This window comes from Carassius gibelio, chromosome A7, assembly GCF_023724105.1.
Source record: "Carassius gibelio isolate Cgi1373 ecotype wild population from Czech Republic chromosome A7, carGib1.2-hapl.c, whole genome shotgun sequence".
In the NCBI taxonomy this organism is placed as follows: domain Eukaryota; kingdom Metazoa; phylum Chordata; class Actinopteri; order Cypriniformes; family Cyprinidae; genus Carassius; species Carassius gibelio.
Genome location: NC_068377.1, coordinates 23,487,528 through 23,508,933, shown reverse-complemented (window position 1 = coordinate 23,508,933; position 21,406 = coordinate 23,487,528). Strand labels below are relative to the sequence as shown.

At 36.6% G+C, this 21,406-nt stretch overlaps 1 protein-coding gene across 3 annotated transcripts; it reads left to right on the top strand.

Annotated features, from left to right (window-relative positions):
- Nucleotides 1-4,094: 4,094 nt before the first annotated feature.
- On the top strand, nucleotides 4,095-20,277 carry LOC128016867 (palmitoyltransferase ZDHHC1). Of its 3 annotated transcripts, none has more exons than XM_052601727.1 (11): nucleotides 4,095-4,500; nucleotides 5,252-5,496; nucleotides 5,702-5,877; nucleotides 7,062-7,163; nucleotides 8,138-8,265; nucleotides 8,440-8,556; nucleotides 9,105-9,226; nucleotides 14,763-14,845; nucleotides 16,625-16,739; nucleotides 16,898-17,000; nucleotides 18,941-20,277. In XM_052601727.1, the coding sequence occupies exons 2-11, from the start codon at nucleotides 5,278-5,280 to the stop codon at nucleotides 19,438-19,440; spliced, it is 1,665 nt and encodes a 554-aa protein (XP_052457687.1). In that variant the 5' UTR covers nucleotides 4,095-4,500; nucleotides 5,252-5,277; the 3' UTR covers nucleotides 19,441-20,277. The 3 variants fall into 3 exon arrangements, with proteins under 3 accessions (XP_052457687.1, XP_052457686.1, XP_052457685.1); XM_052601726.1 differs by having other exon boundaries at nucleotides 8,401-8,556; nucleotides 14,766-14,845; XM_052601725.1 differs by having other exon boundaries at nucleotides 4,096-4,500; nucleotides 8,401-8,556.
- The last annotated feature ends 1,129 nt before the right edge of the window (nucleotides 20,278-21,406 follow it).

Sequence of the window (21,406 nt, the reverse complement as noted above, 5' to 3'; positions counted from 1 at the left end):
TGACCTTTTTCATTCATTTCTTTGACCCTGCAAAGCTGTTGATTATGTATGCTCAGTTTTCAGATCGAGTCCAATGCAGACAATGCCAAGAACTCCCAGTCTCAATATATGGCCACCATTTGGGAAATTAGAGCAAATGCTCTAACAAAAAGACCGGAAAAAGAGGGATGAATCAGACTGGGGGAAAGGAAAATGAGGGTGTGACTCATTCTGTGTGTGACAATTAGGACCAAATAAACACAGCAAATGATGGACTCACAACAGAACACAGCAGAACTCACAATCTCAGCATTGCCCTGCATACTGCCTTTGCCTTATAAGTATCGTTTCGTTGAGATAATATCAGTAAATTAGAGCATCATAACAACTATGACTGTTAAATCTTCTGAATATATTTGAGACAAACAAGTTAACTTACAAACAGTAAATCAACAGTTTGAATGTTTTTTGTTGTTGAGATTTTCAATGCAAAGAAAAAAAAAATGCAATTACAAAAACAGTCATGCAACAGTCTGAACAGTGAGACAGAGTAAATGTTTAAAGGTCCTCAAGTCACTTTGTCAATGAGCTCATTACATTCGCATGGTGTTCGGTCACAGGCCAAATACAGTCAGTCAGAGTTCAGGAGTCCCCTTTTCTTTTGATTAACAAGACTATAAACGTGCCTGACAGATTCAGTTTATGAGAAACTTAATATATACTCATGCAAAGCACTTCAAGTTTTGTTCTACCTCCTGATTCTAATTTTATCAGGCAAGGGTTGCAGTGTGCCAAGGCCAGAGCATGAGGTTCATGTGTGTGTGTGTGTGTGTGTGTGTGTGTGAGAGTGTGTTTATGCTACTGCCAGATTCTCCCTCTAGCCTTTGCTCATCCTTGGCCTGGGCCTCTCGAAGACAGCACTGCTTTCTTCAGTCATACAGTTCTTGTCAGGTCAAATCTCAGCCTAAGCCAAGAAATGTATGTGTCAGCGTATAATGAACACATTCTTAACTGCGTTTCCTTGATCGGAATTATAGATAGTCATCTGACACCTGGCATTCAAATCGTTATCTTTATAGTTATCATTCTTATTGTGAATGGACCTTAAGGCTTGTTAATTTTACTACAGGAGTTTAAAGGGCTCATGAACTGCCTTTTTTTATTATTGTAAACTGTTCCCTTTAAAAACATATTTTAGCAGTAATAGGCTATTTTCTGTCCTGTTTTGACTCCCTTCATCTCTGTTTGATTAGGTGTGGTGGATTGTAGACTCGGAAGTAAACGACCACTGCTACAGTATGATTGGCAAACAGTAGTGTACAGTATGTTTGACAGCCTACATCCTTCATAGATGTACGCTGTTGTGATTTAGGTCAAAAATGTATAAACACGCAGTTCATATCAAACGATCTGACAAAGCAATAGTGATCATGTAATAAAAAGCTAATCACACTTGTGTGGTGCGTCATTACTGTCATATCCAATATAGTTGGCACGGCACCATCTTTTAATTTCAGTCTTTCTGAAACTTTGTCATCGAACTGGGCCTTGTTTGTAAACAATTAAATAAGTGAACAAATGACCAAACTTTTACTGACCTGGTCTGGAACTTCATTAAAAATAAAGCTAATCCACTCTTTCCATAATGTTGGGATATGATGGAAGGTTAATCAAAGACTATGTTTGTCTACAATTTGGCACTGAACCACATCTTGTTATCTTGGGAGCATTTAACATTTGGTTTCTGTATTGACCTCTGTTTGCCTCTCTTGTTGTGCGCTAATCAGAGGGCGGAGCTAAACAGGCAGTGATGTAGAAGCAGGCGTTGATCTTCTTTTGCGGAGGCGGGGTTTACCCAATCTATTACGTCATAGAGCGGCATATTCCACAAGCTGTCGTTTTGGCAGATTGGCTTCAATTTAAGCTGTTTTTAGACTAGCGAGAATGTTTTGAGTTCTGAAAGTTACAGGATGTTTTTATAGTACGATGACCTCTTATGTGTCACAAGATCAAGGGAATTTAGATTTCTCAGTTCATGACCCCTTTAAGGAATCCAATTGCTGAAGAACTACTGATGGAAGTCGAAGCTCTGATTTTTAAGTTTTATATGTGGGAAAGTGTGTGAGAGGGTCATTCCCAACCCATATAAACTCATTGGCCCCTGTTTAACATTCTCTGTTACCACTCACTCCACTGCCAAGAGAGACAGAGCCCAAATGTTCTCTTCAAAAGCAGTTTAGCTTTTACTGCTTGGACTACATGAGCTCCACGCTCAGCCAAAAACTTTTAGCTAAACCTTGTGACGTGCACGTCCGCTAGAACGTCAAACTGGGATAGAAATAGTGCTCATTGTTCAGCAGATCCTGCTGGGGAAGTTCAAATTATTATGGAGCGTGCTTGTTGCAGCATTCAAATATCACTTACCACATTCGTAGAATATCATGCCTGTTCTGTAGACGTGCTCAGAACGGCGTCACCCCTCCAGTCTTACCTCATTTGACTCCCCCTGGGGGACCAAGGGGGTTGGAACAGGTGCATCACTAAATAGTGAAGAAAACCCGTGTTTGTTTTGGATACAAACTCATCCAAAGCAAGTTCCTTGAGGAATTGAATTGCTTTGCCAAAATGTTCCAGAACTCCAGATGTGCTTATTCCCGGACAGGAGCCATCCCACCACAGGACAAGCTGGACTTCATTGGCATAGGCAATTTGGTGTCACATTCCCAGCACCCTCCCTCCCAAAGCAGAGGACAGACACTTGATTTCTTTCCTGAGTTACAACCCTTAAGGGGCCCACTCAGATGCTGTTAACTGGGGTGTTGTGGTTATTGGTCAATCTTTGCATACCGTATGGTATTTCACTCAAATGAGACGTAAGAATTTTGAAGGCTGGGGGTCTGCAGCAGGCCAGTGATGAATGATTGAGTTTGTAATGGATTGTTTCCATTTAGCCATTGGATAAACCTTTTGTGCCACATTAGATTATGAGCACTCTTCATCAGGCCTTGTCACTTCAAGCACACTCTGGAGTGCAGACAAATAATGCTGAATGAAAACACACGCCATTAACCAGAGTTCACTTGAAAATTACAGTCTAAGTCTGTTTTCTGTCTGCTATAATATCTATCTACTGTAAATAAGCTATTAAATAAATTAAAATCAAGCCATCTAGTGATTAAAATGGTCAAGTTCTATACTGGAAAGCCATCCGGCATGCAGCAGTTGAAACATGCTGTGCTTTGTGAAATTACCATGTTATTATTATGTTAAATAATATTATGGTTAAATTATCTGATCTATGGCCATATTACAAAGATAATCTAACTGAAGAATCATATTTGTTTAGTAGGCAATCCATAGTGATTTCAGATAGGATCCCATTGAGGACAAAATATTTCCTGCTTCTTTGGAAGGATTTGCTCATGTGCCCCATAGGAATGTGTTTTAAAAATAATGCTTACATAACCACCCCAAAAAAAAAAAAAAAAAAAAAAAAAAAAAAAAAATGAGTTAGGCCTAAAGCCAAATCCTTGAGTAGCCTATCTACAAGATGTTCACATAACAGATAAAACGATAATGAAGCCTTAACAATAGCTTTTAAATACATAACCTGAAACAAACAAGCTTCTGGTCCTTGTTCTAGACATCTGTCCTCCTCATTCAATAGACATTTTATATGGAATATCTTTAGATATTTTGGCATTATAGAACATATTATATATTCTTTTTTGTATACATAAACTTTGAATGGACAGTTTGATATGGATTTTTGGACCATGTGAGTAGCACTTCATACTACAATGTCCATAGCACTCACATTGCATTGACAATTAGTGAGTTAGGAGAATTAACGTTTTCATTAACATTGTTTTAAAGCATGGTATTACTGCCATCTCCTGGAAAACTGCCTACAGTGCAACATCTATAGCTCGTGACAAAGCAACAACTACTCCTACTACTACTGCTAATGATAATTATAATAAATAAAATGTAAGTTCTTCAGATATGATGTAATGAATTTAAAAAGCTAACATTAGTAACTAACAGCACTGTACATGTAAATGTTTTTCCTTTGTTATTTAATGGAGCGGACTTTTAATTTGAAATAGAAATCGTGTAACGGTTTTCCCGGATGTGGGTGCGTCGGTCAGATATTTAATACATTAACTGTGACTACGAGCCGAAAATATTGGATTGTGTGGCGCTGCTGTATTATAAAACCTTTATTTGTTGATATTTGTAAAGTCTTCAAGCAGGTTCGATTGGTTAGGCCGATAAAACGCGTTGAATATTGATCTAGCTGTGCGCGGTTATAGTAAGATCATCTTACTAAGATCATGTGATTCGTTTGCAGAATGGTTAGTTTACGGTACAGAGGATTAGGTTACTGTTGGTGCTGTGGATGAGTCTCGATGATGTGTCAGGTTACTGGTAGTTTTCGTGTAACGAGGAGGCAGTGCAGCTAATGTCGGCTCAGATGTGGCGGATCAGCCCGGATTCCTGACATCAGTAACTGAGCAGGTGAGTTTTCTGGTTTAGCATGAGCTGGTTATAAAGGACCAGAGAGATGACAACACAGCTGTAAAAATTGTGTTAGCCGGGCACAATGTAAAGGTGTTCTAAACTGACATACGTTATCTTTTCATTTATTTAGGTGGATTTTATTTGTTATCTATGTTGTTTTTATTGTTTCTTTCTTTTTATTGTTTATATATATATATATATATATATCTGTGTGTGTGTGTGTGTGTGTGTTAATGCTTTGGCAACATTGTGTTACACAGTCGTGCTAGTTGCATTAGTTGCGTTTTTTCATTTCAGCTTTTCTGAGTTGGCAGCCATGCCAGAAACTAAATGCCAAAAATAAAAAATGCAATGATGTCCCCTAATCTTGGGGATGCATTTTCAATACCTTTTGTGTGAAACTATTAAAAATACTATAATTCTGACCTCCGTTGTAAACATTCTTGTGACATTATTTAAAAATGTAAAGTAAATTCTGTCAAAACTGTATGACTTCCTTCTTTCTTTTTTTCTTTTTTAAGGATGTAGGTAACTAAACCCCCCCCCCCCCCCAAAAAAAAACACAGCAACATTTCTCAAAATATATTTTATTATCTACCACAGAAGAAACAAAGCCATACAGGTTCGGACATCTTGAGGGTGATTAAAAGATGACAGAATTGCCATTTTGGGGTTATTTCAAGTCTGCAGAGTCTAATCAAACCTGTAATATTTTAAAAATAAACATGCTGCACTGTTTTAATGGCAGGAGTGACAGAAGGAGGCTCCCCTCTCATGGATGTCTGCAGTAAGAACTCCAACCGCACAGCCCCAGTGAGTGAGGGGGTGCCCAGGAGTGCTAATGTGCCCCTGTGCTCTCGGACCAATGGTTGGAGCTGGCCCCCGCACCCTTTCCAGCTCCTGGCCTGGCTGCTTTATCTCTACTTTGCTGTCACAGCCTTTGGTGTATTTGTGCCTCTCCTCCCCAAACACTGGATCCCAGCCGGATATATTGTATCCTTGTTTTGCAGTTTGTCATATTGCCTGCACAAAAGCTATTCTGTACACATCAGCTCTTATTAATATGCATATGTTACCCTGTAGCAGCCGATGGAAGTTGGATCTTTGTGCAGCTCTGTGTGAATTATGTGCAGCAAATCTTAAATAGTTGAGAGTCTCACTTTTTTGAGTAATTATCAGTCTTTAACTTCGAGATCAGTGTACAGGCATTACATTTGTCTGTCACCTCTTCATGCACCTGATGGCCATCTCCATTGACCCTGCAGATTATAATGTCAGAGCTAAGAGTTATAAGGGACCCATGCCGGTGTTTGACCGCACCAAACATGCACATGTCATCGAGAACTGTCACTGCTACCTCTGTGAAGTAGATGTGTAAGTACCGACGTGTTGCTGTCTATGTCTCTATTGTTGTGTGGGTAAAATGCTGCAATAGGAATATCATAAGAACAAGTTGCTAAATCTTACGATCATTGACACCGAAAGTCTTGAATTGGAAATTACTAAACTTCTGCAGCACTTTTTAATGCTGACTGTAATATATAGTTCATTTGAGAACTTTTTTTTAATAGTTTTGTGAGCAACTTGACAATAACTGACAGTAGTGCTGGGCAATATACTGGTTCAAATGGTAAACCGGGTTTGAATTATGCAACTGGTATGAAAAAAAAGGCATACTGGTAGAAGTGCCTAAGCAGTGTACTATGTTATGCAGATATATTTGCATACCGCGGAATACAAAATATAGCAAGATCTTTAATGTTGGACACTTTATTCCGCAGTAACAATATACATGTTTGCCACACTGGCCAGCTCTACGTCAATGGAGATCAGAAACTTTTTGGTCACGAACATTATTCCAAATATCTTCTTTTGTGTTGAGAAGAACAAAGAAATTCATGGAGGTTTTTAACAACTTGTGGGTGAGTGATTGATGCCAGAATTAAACATTTTGGGTGAACTGTCCCTATAAGACCTCACACAATAACGGTCTGCTTTATCTTTAATTATTAAGGTTCATTTAAGACACAGATGAATAAGTTTGTGAGGATACTCAGAAAGACGGGCATTTTGACACATATCTATGTGTATTTGGACGTTCAAGCACAAGGTGCGAGAAAGAACTCAAGTTTAGTCCGGCTGTACACGCAACTGCTTTAAGCCTGAAGGTGCGCATCGCTCGTATCAGGCTCGGAAACCGTGTCAACAATTAATGTGAATAATGATTAATGTTCATAAATCATTTATAATCATTGGTTTTTAAACCACTTTGCTTCCAAAAGCGTTTAAATGACCGCACAGCAAGACTGACATATTTCAAACTAACTGACTAACTGACAGACTACTACTTTGCATCTGACAGACTGTATGAACAAGTTTCTGAGATTACATTGTTTTCTCTGTCTTACCATCTCCTGAATTAATGTTTAGGAGCTTATGCTTAGCACTTCCACAGGATATGCTACCCTGTTTTGCCTGTCCCTGTACTGTAACTTGTCAAGCAGCTCTTACCCCACAAACTGTAAATAACCAATTACCTGTTGAATTGTTCTCCCCAGGGGGCCTAAATCAAAACACTGCAGTGCATGTAATAAGTGTGTGGCAAGTTTTGACCACCACTGTCGATGGTTGAACAATTGTGTGGGCAGCAGAAACTACAGGCGAGTCGTTTTCACTTCCTCTTCTCTGTCTTTCATTTCTCTGTCCTGTTGTTTTCATGGACAAGCAGCTGGTAGACAGATATTTCAACTGTGTGAGTGAGTCTTTTTTTTTAAAGATGGATCCTGTGACAAACCATTCAGAAAGACACGTACATTTCAAATAAAGCGTTTTATTTTATAGTCTGTCACCATATCCAGTACGCTGATGTGAAACATTTCATGATTTTATGATATATGTAATCTTTTCTCAAATGGAAATCATAAAGCAGTCATGAGATCAAGGGCTGTTGCTTAGCATCACATACAAATATTCATTTCATTTGTGAGTTTCATTTTCACTGGCAGACCTTTGGGACGCTGGCCAATTAATAAGTCATGTGTGTTTTTACCTTCTTGTGTAGCAAATGATTCATTAAATGAAAATATTCAGGCAGTGTGAATAAAGTCCCTGTGGCATAACTAATGCAGCATTTTTTTTTTTTTACAAGTGGCATAACATCCACAAATTCATCCTGGTAGATCGGAATACTACTGTTCAAAATTTTGAGGGTCAGATTTATTTATTATTATTTGTTATTTTTAATTAATTAATGAAGAATGTGTTATTGATTAAAAGTGACAATAAACACATTTACATTATTACAAGACAAATTATATTTAAAATAAAAATTCAGCTTGGCCATCACAGGAATCAATTACATTTGAAAATGTAATAAAATAGAAAAAAAATCTTTAATTGGAATTTTATATTTTATTATATTTTTTATATTTTATATGGTATTATTAATATTATTATTATTGTTATTATTTTATTATTATTATTATTTTTATTTTTTCTGTCTGCAAATCTTTATACAATAATATATAAATATAGCATTTACTAGAAAAAACTATTTGAAGGCCTGAATATCTGAAGGCCAAGTGCAATGTATTTGTTAATTATTTCTTTTTCTCTCTCTTTCTATTTGTGACAGGATTTTTCTCAATAGTGTGATCTCCGCTCTCCTGGGGATTGTTTTGATTGTAGTTATTGCTAGTTATGTTTTTATAGAGTTCTTTTTGGACCCATCGAAACTTCGTTCTGACAAGCACTTTCAACAAGGTAAGAGGTGTTTTGTGGGCACTTTGAATGTACTGAAAAGTTAGTCACACTACAAACAAACCACACATTTAGACAGATGTGTCCAGATGTCAGAGCTCTAATCTTCTTTTTTTTTTTCTATTTTTCTGTCTGCAGTAAGGAATGAGTCTGTGGTGTGGTTTGTGTTTCTACCAGTGGCTCCAGTCACCACAGCTGGTCCAGCCATTCCCGCTCTAGCAGGAGTCACCATTGCTCTGGGCCTGCTGTCTGCGCTTTTGCTGGGACACTTGCTCTGCTTCCACATATACCTCAGTGAGTACACTATTCTATTTCCACCTACAAGGTTTCTAACATATTTTTAAATGATGTTATCACTAGGGCTTTTTTTTTTTGTACAATAGAAATAATAATTTTGTGAAATATTATTACAATCAAAATAACTTTTACATTTTAATTTATTTTAAATTTTAATTTATTCCAGTGATGGCAAATAATTTTCAGCAGTTTCAGTGTCACATGAATCTTCAGAAATCATTCTTATATGCTGACAAGTAACATTTATTAATATAATCAATGCTGATGTATATAGTACATTAAGCCCAGTTATGCACATGTGGCATCTCACTTTGTGCCACAAGGGGGCATTCCAAGGAAATCCAGAGGCTTTCCAACCTGTTTTTGAGATCAAACCAGAAATAAACATCCACATTTATTCTTTATAAAAGGCACGTTTTTTCCTAATGATGTGAATATTATGTTCAATAAATATGCAGAGATGGTTCCTATCCTGAATGACATAATAAATGATGTGATGTTTATGAATGATATGGCAGTAGACTCTGTCTCTTTCTCTCCTTTAGTGTGGAACAGACTTAGCACATATGAGTATATTGTGCGACAGCGGCATCGGCAAGAGGCCAAAGATTCCAGAAAGCCCCCTCCAGAGCATGAATCTGAGGTTCCCACCATGAATCCAATCAAGGTAAAAAAAAAAATTATGGTCAATGTTTATACATGTTTGTTTTGTTTAAAATCACAGAAAGATAATCGATTTATTTTTCTACTCGCATTAACTTTGCAAATATATCAGTTAATTAGCTGATTAATGTCACCATTTTGTTGACAATCCATTAAAAAAAACACAGGCTTTCAACAGATATGTATTTCGTCTTATTTTTATGTAATTATATATTAGTACTTGGAGCATTCATGAAATGCACAGGTGCAGGAGACATGCAGACACATGTTTAAATTAATTCTATGCTATTAATTCTATAATAATTTTGTGGAAATTACATTTATTTTCATCTAAATATACTCTGAGCTGTTCTTCCTGGTGAATAAAGTGTCACAAATAAGTGTCATATCATTATACAACTCCCCTTTCACTAATTAGTAATTAGCGTCCACCAGACTTTGCAATTGCATTAAAAAATTACTTAACTGCATTAGAATAGTACAATTATTTAAAACTGTGTTAATATTTTTTGATTTTACAGCATAAAAATAAATAAATGAATGCAGCCTTAGTGAGCATAAGGACATTCATTGAAAACCATTAAAAAAATCTTAGTAACCAAAAACTTTTGAAAGATAGTGTACAGCATGTATTTAGATACAGCCATGACTTCAAACTTCAAAATTTCTGTTTTATAATGATTTAGGTTTTTCAGCCTTTGAAATAATACATATCTGTTCACAAATCTATCAGATTCCCCATGAAGGCTTATGTACTGAATATGAATACTGAAATAACAGAGCAAGTGTCCACATATATAATCATCAGGGTGGCTAGCTCATGGAAACCAAGCTGTTGTAGCAACCAGGTGGTTAAAACAACCTAGTGTGAGGATGAAATCATCTGTCCAGTTGCTTCTCAGAGCAATTAACACATTCCCAGGAAAACTTCTCCACCAGGATGCTGCCAAATCCTCCCATGGGCGGGACGTTGAGCTCACACTAAACTATAGGAAATGACCTCACACCATGAGTTCACTTCCTGCCACAGAGCACATGGTTTGTGTTCAGAGGACAGTGTGTACCTGCCTTGATGGACCTTTAGCACTGTGGTTTAAAAATATGGCTTTAAGAAGGCATGATAGTAACATTTTAAACTTTGACAGTATAATATTTTTTTGACAATCTAATAAATACAATCAAATACATACTGTCCTTTTGAACTTTCCATTTATAAAATAAATCTTAAATAAAGAATCAGTTTAATATTAAGCAGCACAACGCTTTTCAACATTGATTAATAAAAATACATGTTTGAACACCAAATCTGCATAGAATGATTTCTGTAGTGCTATGTGACACTGAAGACTGATGAAAATTCAGCTCTACCCTCACAGAAATAAATGGTTAATTAAACTGTAATATTATTTTGAAGTATAAAGAAATGCAGCCTTGGTGACCATAAGCATATTTTAGACTTAAAGTTTAACCCCAAACTTTTGAACCATATGTGAACAGTTAAAATGAAGTATGTAACATACAATAGACTTTCACTATTCTAAACGTGTGCTATCTCTTACCTAGAGAGGTTGAGATATTAGTTAGTTTTTTTTCCAGAAGGGATATGTAAGTTGACCTTAACTCAGTAGTACACCTCAGTAGAGCGCTTGAGCGGTGTGCATGTGACTATACTGTTCTTTAAGAACTGTTTGCTTTGGCTCACTATTTGTAGATTGTTGTGTTGGCTGGTGTTTCACTAATTTCATGTTACCACATACACAAGCACATAAGTGCCATCAGTACCTCACAGCCCTAAGACACAAATTTGCTCACACATATTCTTAGATTCTACACTTCTGTTCACTAAAAAAGCAAACAACAACAAAAACATCCATCCATATGCACATATTGCAGATTTATTGGATGATGATGGTTGTGTTGCTAAAATGAGTCCCAGCATTTAACCCCTTACTAGTAACCCCCCTTTTTTGGCATGGAGACCGAAATTACATACCCAAAATAAAAAGGTTTCTGCTCATGATTCTTTCTGACTAGATACATAATCAACGTTTGTTCACAAAGCTGACACTTTAAAGTTTACTGTTCAGGAATCAGAATCACTCAGACTGTTATGATAATAGAGATATATAAGCTCAAACATAAAAACAAAAATAAAAATATTAAAAACATATGTTTTAAATGTATTTAAAAAAATGTTGATGTAGGAAATGAGTTTGAAAACACAGTGTAGCTAAGGCCACAAGTCTTCCAAGACTTCATAAAAAATGTCATAATCGAATCTGTAAAACTGTGAATTTTATGAAATATTTTCTAAGGCCATGTCATGTGTGTTTTTAGAGAAGGCTAATCAGATTGATTTATGGCCCTTGTCATCTCTGTAAGATCTCACATGTAAACTTTCCTGTGCTCTTTGTGTATGTTTCACTGTTGAAAACTGCCCGAATCATGATTGTATTGTTCTCACCAAACGGTTCTTTCACACCTCCGCCAAGTATGACACATTATCCGCGTTATTCTTTTATCATTATTCTTTTGTTTTTATTCCACCTTTATTAGCCTTGATTGTGGTTTTTCAGGCTTTACAAAGCAACAAAGCAGCGATCTCACTTCAGTCTCTCTTTGCATTTAGCCCTTATTTATCAAAAGTCTTACTATAAAAATACAACAAAACATTTTCTTACGACCTTACGTGAATTATTGAGACAAAAATGCATTATGAAGAAGAAAAGCACCTGCTATTAGTAGCATTGGTGCTAACGTTAGCATCAAGCTACATCTGACAATTTATGAAATTATTAGTACACTTTTACTCAAAACTCACTTTAAACCCCGATCGAGTGTTTATAATAACTTCCTTTAGCGATCACGGGTGGAATTTGGTCGTTTACTGTTGTAAAAATATGTTATTTGTAGCCTTTTTCATCGCTGCACAAGTTAGCATTTCCGATGTACATTTTCGATTTTTTTTATAAAAACGCCCCAGATCTCAAGAAATTCTCATACCAAGCTTTACTATCGTAATCGCGGGTTTATTATTCGGATATTTTGTGTGTACAGAGGTGTTTCAGTGTTGTTTTGGCCAGATAACTACCAGGAAGTGTGCAGGAAGCATGTGACACGATGGGGCGGTGTCCAGATATGAAACTCTAAGATTGACGTTTGAAAGACCCAATCAGAGTCTGAGTCACACACCGCACGAGCTGTGACTACTGCACGCACACAGAGATCGCTGGGAGAGGCTGTTTATCATCTGATCGCGTAAATCCGTGGAAAATGAATAGAAATGACGATTCTGTCTGAAGAAATATGAAGTAAACATCAGTAAATATATCCATATATCTCCGCAGATATGCATCTTTGGTCTGTAAATCCTTATTGACGCTGTTCAGTGAGTCTATGTGAACCAGGGGCGTCGCTAGGCCCTTTTTAGGGGGGCTTCAGCCCCCCTAAACTTATGCCCAGCCCCCCTAAAAATTATTTGATTAATTAATTAGTGATGCTTCAGTCCCCTTTAAAATCTCATTTGAGACGGTGGCAAGCTGCATCAAGTTCCGGCTCCTCCCCTTATCTGAGTCTGCATGGATTCAGCGCGTTTTTCAATCCACAGGGGCGCCGAGCAGAGCGAACATCAGAGAGTACAAGGTTTTTGTGTGTGCGTGCGTGTGCGCGTGCGTGTGTGCGTGTGGTGCGTGTGTTCTCGCATCCAATATCAGTACGTCTTCGCTGCGTTCACTTTCAGCCTTTATCACAGATGTGTGACAGATGTTTTTTCTTGCGATTAACACCCATGAAAACATACTTTAGAAAACGATCATGATTTATTTTAATTTACTTTTTGAAATTGAAAACATATTATTGTGTATTTCGGCATTACATTATGCAGCCATGCAAAATAAATTATTAACGACACACATCATTGTCTGAAAGTACTAAATGGCACAGAGAGAGAAACTTCATGTGGAGTTATTTTGTTTTCTATTATTAAACATAATTTTGTATTAAGTAATAATTAATCATTAGTGTATCATGATACATATATTAGAGTAAGAGTAGGCTAAAGGGATCTGTGTTTTTTTTTTATTTTTTAAGTAATTGATTTATAGAAGTGGCAAATTGATAATGATGTTATTTTTAATAAATATAAATAAATATAGAACAGATTAAACATATTGCCAATAGACAATTACATTAATACATGTTTTGTCTATATTCTTAATGAATATTAGCTGGTTAGTTAAATGATTTGAAATGAAATAAATGTTCAGGGGCTGACTTGATGTATAACCAACCGTATTGTTGATTATAAAGGCTAAAAAGCTAAAAATTAATAATAATAATAATAATAATAATAATAAAATATAATAATTTATATTTCATTGTAGATGGATATACAACATTTTTTTTTGTCGTGCGGGAGTAGGTCTGCAAATGAGCAACAGTCAGGTGAGAATAGAACAGACAGCCTCACACACACACACACAATACCACTGTATTCCCAAGATTCATTGCAGTCATTGAACCCTTATGTTGTTTTAATTTTCTGCCAATTTCCACGTACATTTCATAAGAAAAAGCAGTGGTATCATCAAAGGATAAACATGAATGTCCTAATACTGAATCAGGAAGTCTTTATTGTAAAAAAAATAAAAAAAAAATAAAAAAATCTACATTCCCAATTCAAAATTTTCCAGTGACTGGTCACATGTAAAAAACTGTATTAGTTTTTTTTTACAGTGTTGTATATGGCTCAGTCAGTACTCCTACTCCCATATATGAAATACAGGGAATACAATGGAATAGTGGATTGCAATAAGGTTAGTAGTATACAACCCTACCCTAATAGTCAAATAATATTTTTTAATCATACCCTTATTGGGGGCTGAGCCCCCCTAAAATCAAAATCTTAGAATCGCCCCTGATGTGAACACAAATAAACCGCTCTTGACGTGACTGAATATGAGTGAGTTGTGAATTTCTATTCAAAATGTGGCATAATACGGATTTATTATTTTGCACTCCTGACATAAATCACTAAATATCTGTCACTGCAACAATGTTTTATCAAAATATTGGTCAAATATCGAAGCTTGAGTCTTTAAACTTTCCATTGATGCACAGTTTGTCCAGATGAAGTAAGACAGTGATGTTTAATGTGCTGTGAAAGTGAAACAATAATAAACTGGGGCCGTCAGCGATGTTTGCACGCAAAGGGGATAAAGAACTGAAGATTTGATTACAGTTAATTTATTGAATAAAACAGCTGGTGGCATTATATTCAGCTAGTTTGAGCAAATGTAATATGGGTACATTATTTTTGCCAATAATTTATTATTATTATTTTTCTTATGGTGGTGCATCGTGGGGTTAATTTGAAAGACATTCAGTGTCTAATTTGGATCATATAATTCTTTGTTTACAATGCAAAAAGTAATGTTTTATGTGGGACCACTACTCCTTTTCGAAGCAATTGTAATGTATCTCTGATATGCCTGGTAACGCTCTCTCACCATAATTTAATTTCTATCATTGCTTTGTTGCAGCAGCAGGTCAGTTATGATGGGACACTTGGCTACACCAACCCTGAGATGCAGGTAGAGGATCCCACCGGCATGAGCTCCCAAGCGTGAGTTTTGCCAGCTGGATTAATAAAATGATAGCATACTTAAAAATATTACATGGTCAATGACTCGAGTTATGTTATGTTATGTACATTACCGTGCAAAATTTATTATTATCAATAATTTTTCTTTAAATGGCCACTGCTATGATTGGCTAACAGTTATGTATGTTTGACAGTGAGCTGTTAATCCTTCACAGATGGACGCTTCTTTGATTTAGGTCAAAAACGGCTAAATACTCCGTTCATATCAAACGATCCGTAATCACAGACGAAGCAATATTGACCAAGTAAAAAAGTTACTCAAACTTGTGTGTTGTGAGATTACTGTTGGATCCAATATAGTCACCACAGCATTGACTGTTAGTTTCAAGCTTTCCACAAGTCCTGCGGTGAATTGTGTCTTTTGTTTGTAAATGAATCTGGGGTAATTTTAGATGAACAAAGGAACAAATAAAGTTCATCCACTCTTTCCTAAAGGGGTTGACTGATTACCTTGTCACTGACCCAAAAAATACAGATAACCTCATTTATTTTACTGGCCAATTATGGTATCATGACAACCCTTTGAGAGCTCAGCTGGAAAGGAAGAAAGGACACTAATGCTTTTTGTGGGGCAGTTAAAATGTGAGAGCATCAGTTTCAGATTTTTTCTTTATTTTTCTTTTTTTTATTATTCTAAACTTGATTTTTATATCTGGAAGGACTGATCCATTAGCTGACAAAGTAACAAACGTGATGTGACATACAGCCAAGTATGGTGACCCATACTCAGAATTCGTGTTCTGCATTTAACCCATCCAAAAGTGCACACACACAGCAGTGAACACACACCCGGAGCAGCGGGCAGCTATATATGCAGTAGTGCCGGGGGAGCAGCTGGGGTTCGGTGCCTTGCTCAAGGGCACCTTAGTCATGGTATTGCCAGCCCGAGACTCGAACCCACAACCCTAGGATTAGGAGTCAAACTCTCTATCCACATTTTACAATAATCCATATTTTTGTAAGGTTTTTGTTTCATTGACAAAGCCCTGTTTCATTTATTACCTTTCCAGGCTCCTAACTGGACCAGTTCTGCAGGAGCCTTTACTGTGGCCTGTTTTGCTCATTTACAAAAAGAAACAGAGCATAACAGCGATTGCAAAACAGGCTTTCATACAATTTTATTTTCAATGGGGCAGGATTGTTTCCCACGGCATTTCAATTTCCAGGTTATTATTATGCAACATTAAAGGCCTCCATGGTAAATTGTCTATTCAGTAACAGACTTTAATTGTTTTCATTGAAAAAAGTAATGAAATCATGAATATGAAGTTCACGTTGTATGTGAGATTATAATAGTCTGTACAATAAAAATGATTGTTAGTAAGCTAAGATATAAGACTGTTATGTCTATTTTGATCACTATTGTATGTTACATTGTGTCTGGGACAGGTTTGAACAGTCTGTGTAACAGGAAGTGTGGATGTATGATTGCATGTGGACAAAAGCCAACAGTGTCAAAGCGATGTGATGTGATGTCCTGTCAGACTAACGGCCATGTTGGGTGATGAGGGATTCCATAGAATTTCCAAAGTTTTGGAACGACTTGTCATTACTTTTTTTTTTTTTAATTTGGCTCTTGGAACTTTTAGCAGTCATAGAAAAAGATCATTGAAGACAGTGGATGCATCTTCTTTTGAAAAAATGTTGTCTATGGTATAACATCTGAAGTAAATAAGTGAATGTAAAATTGTTGTTTGGTCATTTGTGCACAAGCTTTGAGTAATGGGCGTCTCTCCGCAGGCGTTATGGCAACGGCCGGGTCAGAGGCTCTTCTGAACACGTGGGTGAAGAAGAGATCCTCCCTGCTGTCCTAAAAGAGAACAAAGTATCTCCTCACCCTCACAAACACACACAGGTGTGACACATCAGCACACACACCACAACATGCACACACAAAACAAATTAATACTAATTTTAAGGTCTAATTATACAGCCAGTGCCCTGTACACTCTACTTACGTTAAACGTCTGTCTCCCTCATTATGTGGTAAAACTGTTTAATTTATTTCTATAGAAAAAAAAGAGGAAAGTGTGCAAACTTGCAGCTGAGGTAAACAGTGACCGGCCTATTGACCCCAGCACCACCAAAGGCTTGCCAAAGACTTCTGCTGAGCAGGGTAAGACACACATGCGCGATCAACTTACGTATATAATATCTCTTTACTTTTCACTACTGTTCAAAGTTTGAGGTCGATTCAAAAGAAACCTGTTATGCTCACAAGGGCTGAAACGTCAAAAGATCAACTTTTTTTTTTAAATGGTAATGTTTTGTAACAGTGTAAGTCTTTACTGCCACTTACTGACCCAAAACGTTTGAATAGTAGTGTGTAGGGCTGCACGATGTGTCGTTTAAGCATCGATATCGCGATGTACGAATCCACGATAGTCACATCGCAGGATGTGCGATGTAGGCTGTTGTAGTTGATCCGTTTATTCATTAACTGTACGGGCCAGCTGTTCCCGGCCCTTGACGTATGTGATTCGCGGAGAGCACGCGAGAGAGAGAGAGCGCGCGTTCGCGAGACAGGGAGGGCGAGAGAGCCATGGCCGCACGCTCACCGTCTTCAAACAACACGAGCGCTGTCTTGCTCTCTCTCCCTCGCGCATATTAATCAATTGACACGATGGTGTTGATGTTTAAATCATTTAAAATGAGAATGTAAGTGTGCTCACCCCATTTTTGTTTGTAAGAAATTTTTTTATTAGATTTCATATCGCAAAATATATCGCAGAAAAATAAAATATCGCAATGTCATTTTTTCCCAATATCGTGCAGCCCTAGTAGTGTGTTTATTTATTTATTTAGCAGAAACTTTTATCTAAAGTAATTTACAAAATGTGGAATAGAACAGAGTGATTCATTCTAGGAAACTGAAGATCAGAGTCCAGGCCTGAATAGAGATGAGAGTAATAGAAATAGTAAAAACAGTTCCTGGACGTATAGGTATAAAACGCTGATATTATTCATGCATGTGTTTTATGTATTCGTTTAAGTGCCTAAAATTTTAAAGCTACATGTTTATGTTTACAAACACAGATCAGATAAAAAAGTACAGTGCTGCAACATATTAGCAGCATATCACATACTGAACATGAGAACTATGATAGAATGTAGACTAATCCTAACAGTGCGTCACTGGTTTAGGAGATTAGTAAGTTATGGAAGACGTTGCTATGTTATAATATTAAACAGGGTGGTAGATCTGAATCACTGAACAACACCCTGTTTGCTTTAGACTGAAGAATAGCAAAACTATAAAAGAAGAATAAAACATTTGTTCATAGAGCAATTGTCTTTCCCTGATTTATACCTTTTATTTTAGCTTGTGTTGCATTGTTAGTTGTACGTAATTACTGTGTTTGATTAGTTCTGTTCTCCTGAACTGCCTGTGTGCCTTGTGCAAATATTTGATCTAGTAACTATTGAAGTTTGTTTCTGCCACATAAAACATAAAACATCCATTAGTAAATCATAATTTTGACATTAAAAATAATAATGACAAAGTTGAAATTATGACAGTCATTGAGATAAGTCAAACAACTCCTTCAACTATTTTAAGTTTATCTCATAATTTCTACTGTCAAAATGATGAGATAAACTTAAAATAGTTGAAGGAGTTGTTTGACGTTTTTAAAGTAATAAAAGTCAAAATTATGAGAAGTTTCAACTTTTTAAATGAGTTTGTCATAATTTTTAATTCTTTTAATAATTTTGTCATAAAGTAGAAATTTTTATCATAATTATGAGATAAATTTCTGCTTTTTATAATGATAGTTTGTCATAATTTTGTCATCATCATCATTTACCAAAGGGTTTTTTTGTTTTTGTTTTTTTTACTTGCAGAAGTTTTTTTTTTTTTTTTACAAGTTTAATTGTTTGAGTTAAGCATGTATTTTCATAGTATAATCTTGTAAAAATACAACATTTAATCGATTCTGAAATAATTGTAGCAAATGCTTTAAAAAAAGTCCTTGTGGTGTTTTTCAGTGCTCTTGATATTGGTGAATCAGAGTCTGAGTTACCTTTGTGGTTTGTGTCTGCCCTTTACACAAATAGATTCCTCTGTAGCTGCCACCACTGTCTCCTCCTCTCTTGGTCATCGCTTACCCTTCCCAGCATTCCCCCTGCGGGCCTCCCTTCCCCCTTTTGCACCCGTTCAAGCCGCTGGTCCCCCTGCTGAGTATCATTCTGACTCTGCAGAATCTCTGGAGGAGATCCCTGTAGCAATGGCACGGCTTGGCAGTGCAGCCCTGGCCGGGACTATTAATGCTGCTATGTCTGCTACCAGCTATTCCTCATCTCTCCAGTGTGCTTTGCCTTCCTCAGCAGCTGGACAAGCTTTACCCTCCCCTCAGCCCAGGACCAAGAGGAAAGCAGCCGTTCGTAAAGCTGGAGAGCAGAGGTTTGGGATGGTATCCCATAATCCGTCTATGTTCGTGAGTCGGGAAAGCGGAGAGCCTGCCATGCCCCTAGAGGGCATTATCACAGAGGAAAGTCCCCATGGTGCGAAACACAAACAGACAGGCAAAAAGAAAAATATGGAGGACACTACTTAGTGACTACTACAGAGACGCATCACCACTAGTCTGGACTCATGGGGCAGGCAATCGGCTTTGTTTCTCCATTAAAAAACTTGAGCTGCTTTAGTAAGATGAGAATAAAACTGATGTAGCACTCAGAACCTGATGCAACCTATGCAAAACACCACCGAATGTCAGCAGAGAGAATTTGTTGTCTGACCTTTTGCTTGACAAAACATCTAATGCTGGTTGTCGTTGTTCAAAGTTGCATTTAGATATGTTTTCAGCGGGTCATCAGATTTACTTATATACCGTATATTTAGTCATGAAATTGTTGATTGTGAATTGTAGCATTGGACTTGAGCCCTCATCTAATTTTTTTTTGAGGATTCCACAACACTATATAAATTATAAACTAACTTATTTAGCCTTTCAGTGATTCCAGTACCTTTCACTATGACCTTGCCGAAGCTTTGCACAACTATGTTTTTAAATACTTAATGTAGTGCTGCCCTTCTTAACTATTTATTTATATATATTAAATGCCAAAGTTTTTATTTTCATTATCTGTACGTTTTTGTTTTTAGTTACCAATTTAAAATTATTTTTGTAATTTAATTGTTGCATTTCGTTTTTGTTTTTATAAGCTTTTATATGTCTGGTTCTGGTTGATTGAATCAGGTCCAGTTTTCTATGAGTGAACTTGAGTCACAGTGTGCACTATCGAGACAACCTAGTTACACAGTTGTTTATTTATGAACCAAAACATTCTTGGTACATGATGTTTTGGGTAGAGGGAGTAGCTGAATGATGGCCCGATGGGGAAGCAATATGAACATGTTTATTATTAAAAAGAGCACATGTATCATTGCATGATTGCTGCCCTGTTTTTGTGTCATGAATCAATAGTAGACATTTTTCCAAGTACTGTACATTCCTTTTTAAGGTTCTACAGTCCATACTAGTGCACACATCAATTAATTCAGAATCCAAAGCAAAAATAGTCACGGGTGTCTATAGCAACACTTGGGTAATACAAATTCATGACAACTTGGAGACTCTAGAGAAATTACCCAAATATCCAATATTCATATATTGCTCTAGGAAGAATGTAAGTTATTTTTTGATTGTGTAATTGTGTAGAACTGTAGTGACAAAGCTTTTAGTAGCATAAACCTGCACACAATCATGTCACACAAACACCTGATGTAGGTCCTACCAGTATATTTCAATACTGCATATTCATGGGCTTATCAGTTGAGAACACTAATACTGTTCTCTGCCAGGTCAGAAAGTTGACAGAAAGCCTGTTGTTAAAGTCATTTCGTAGGCGAAAACAATATTATGTAATGGTCAAACGTGGAGTTGGGGGAAACTCTTTTTAGACTCCAAAGGATTGTGTGACTGGAGAAGGCTGGCTGAAAGCCTGTCTTCTCAGGTGTAAATCACAATGATATTCATGATAGTTGATGCCGACTCGCATATGACTTTTACCATCAAAAAGTGTCTTTGCAAATTTAAATCAATGTTTCCTGTGAGTGAGTAAACGAAGATTTTCACATAATCTTTAGAAAGAAAAATTCTAGGCTACAAGCTCCAGTTCTGGTAACCTGTATGTTCTGTATGTGTTTTATTGCCTTATTCAAGTGATTTAACATTTTTAGTTTTAAAAATACACAACGCATAAACAATTTTTTTCTCAAAAACACAATCATGTACATACATGTTGCTCATATATTATTACAGCCCAGTTTGTGCTGATTACAGTGAGATTAGACTTTAGCCATTTAGATGTTTATAAGCAACTGAAACAAAAGTTTGAAAAATGACACATTTTTGACAAATATCAGGGCATGACAAAACTTCTCCAGGCCCCAAAAATACCTTTAGACTCCAGAGGGTTAAGATGAAAACTTGTTCAATATGGGTGCATAGAGACATGGGACATGAAATGTCAGACCTTTCTTGAGTCACGATATCCAAATAAGAGTGTGGTTAACCA

Coding starts and splice junctions, on each gene's coding strand:
- LOC128016867 (XM_052601725.1), top strand. CDS start 5,278: ATGGATGTCTGCAGTAAGAACTCCAACCGCACAGCCCCAGTGAGTGAG. Junction 8,557..9,104: donor CTGCTTCCACATATACCTCA/GTGAGTACACTA, acceptor TCTCTCCTTTAG/TGTGGAACAGACTTAGCACA. Junction 9,227..14,762: donor CCACCATGAATCCAATCAAG/GTAAAAAAAAAA, acceptor GCTTTGTTGCAG/CAGCAGGTCAGTTATGATGG.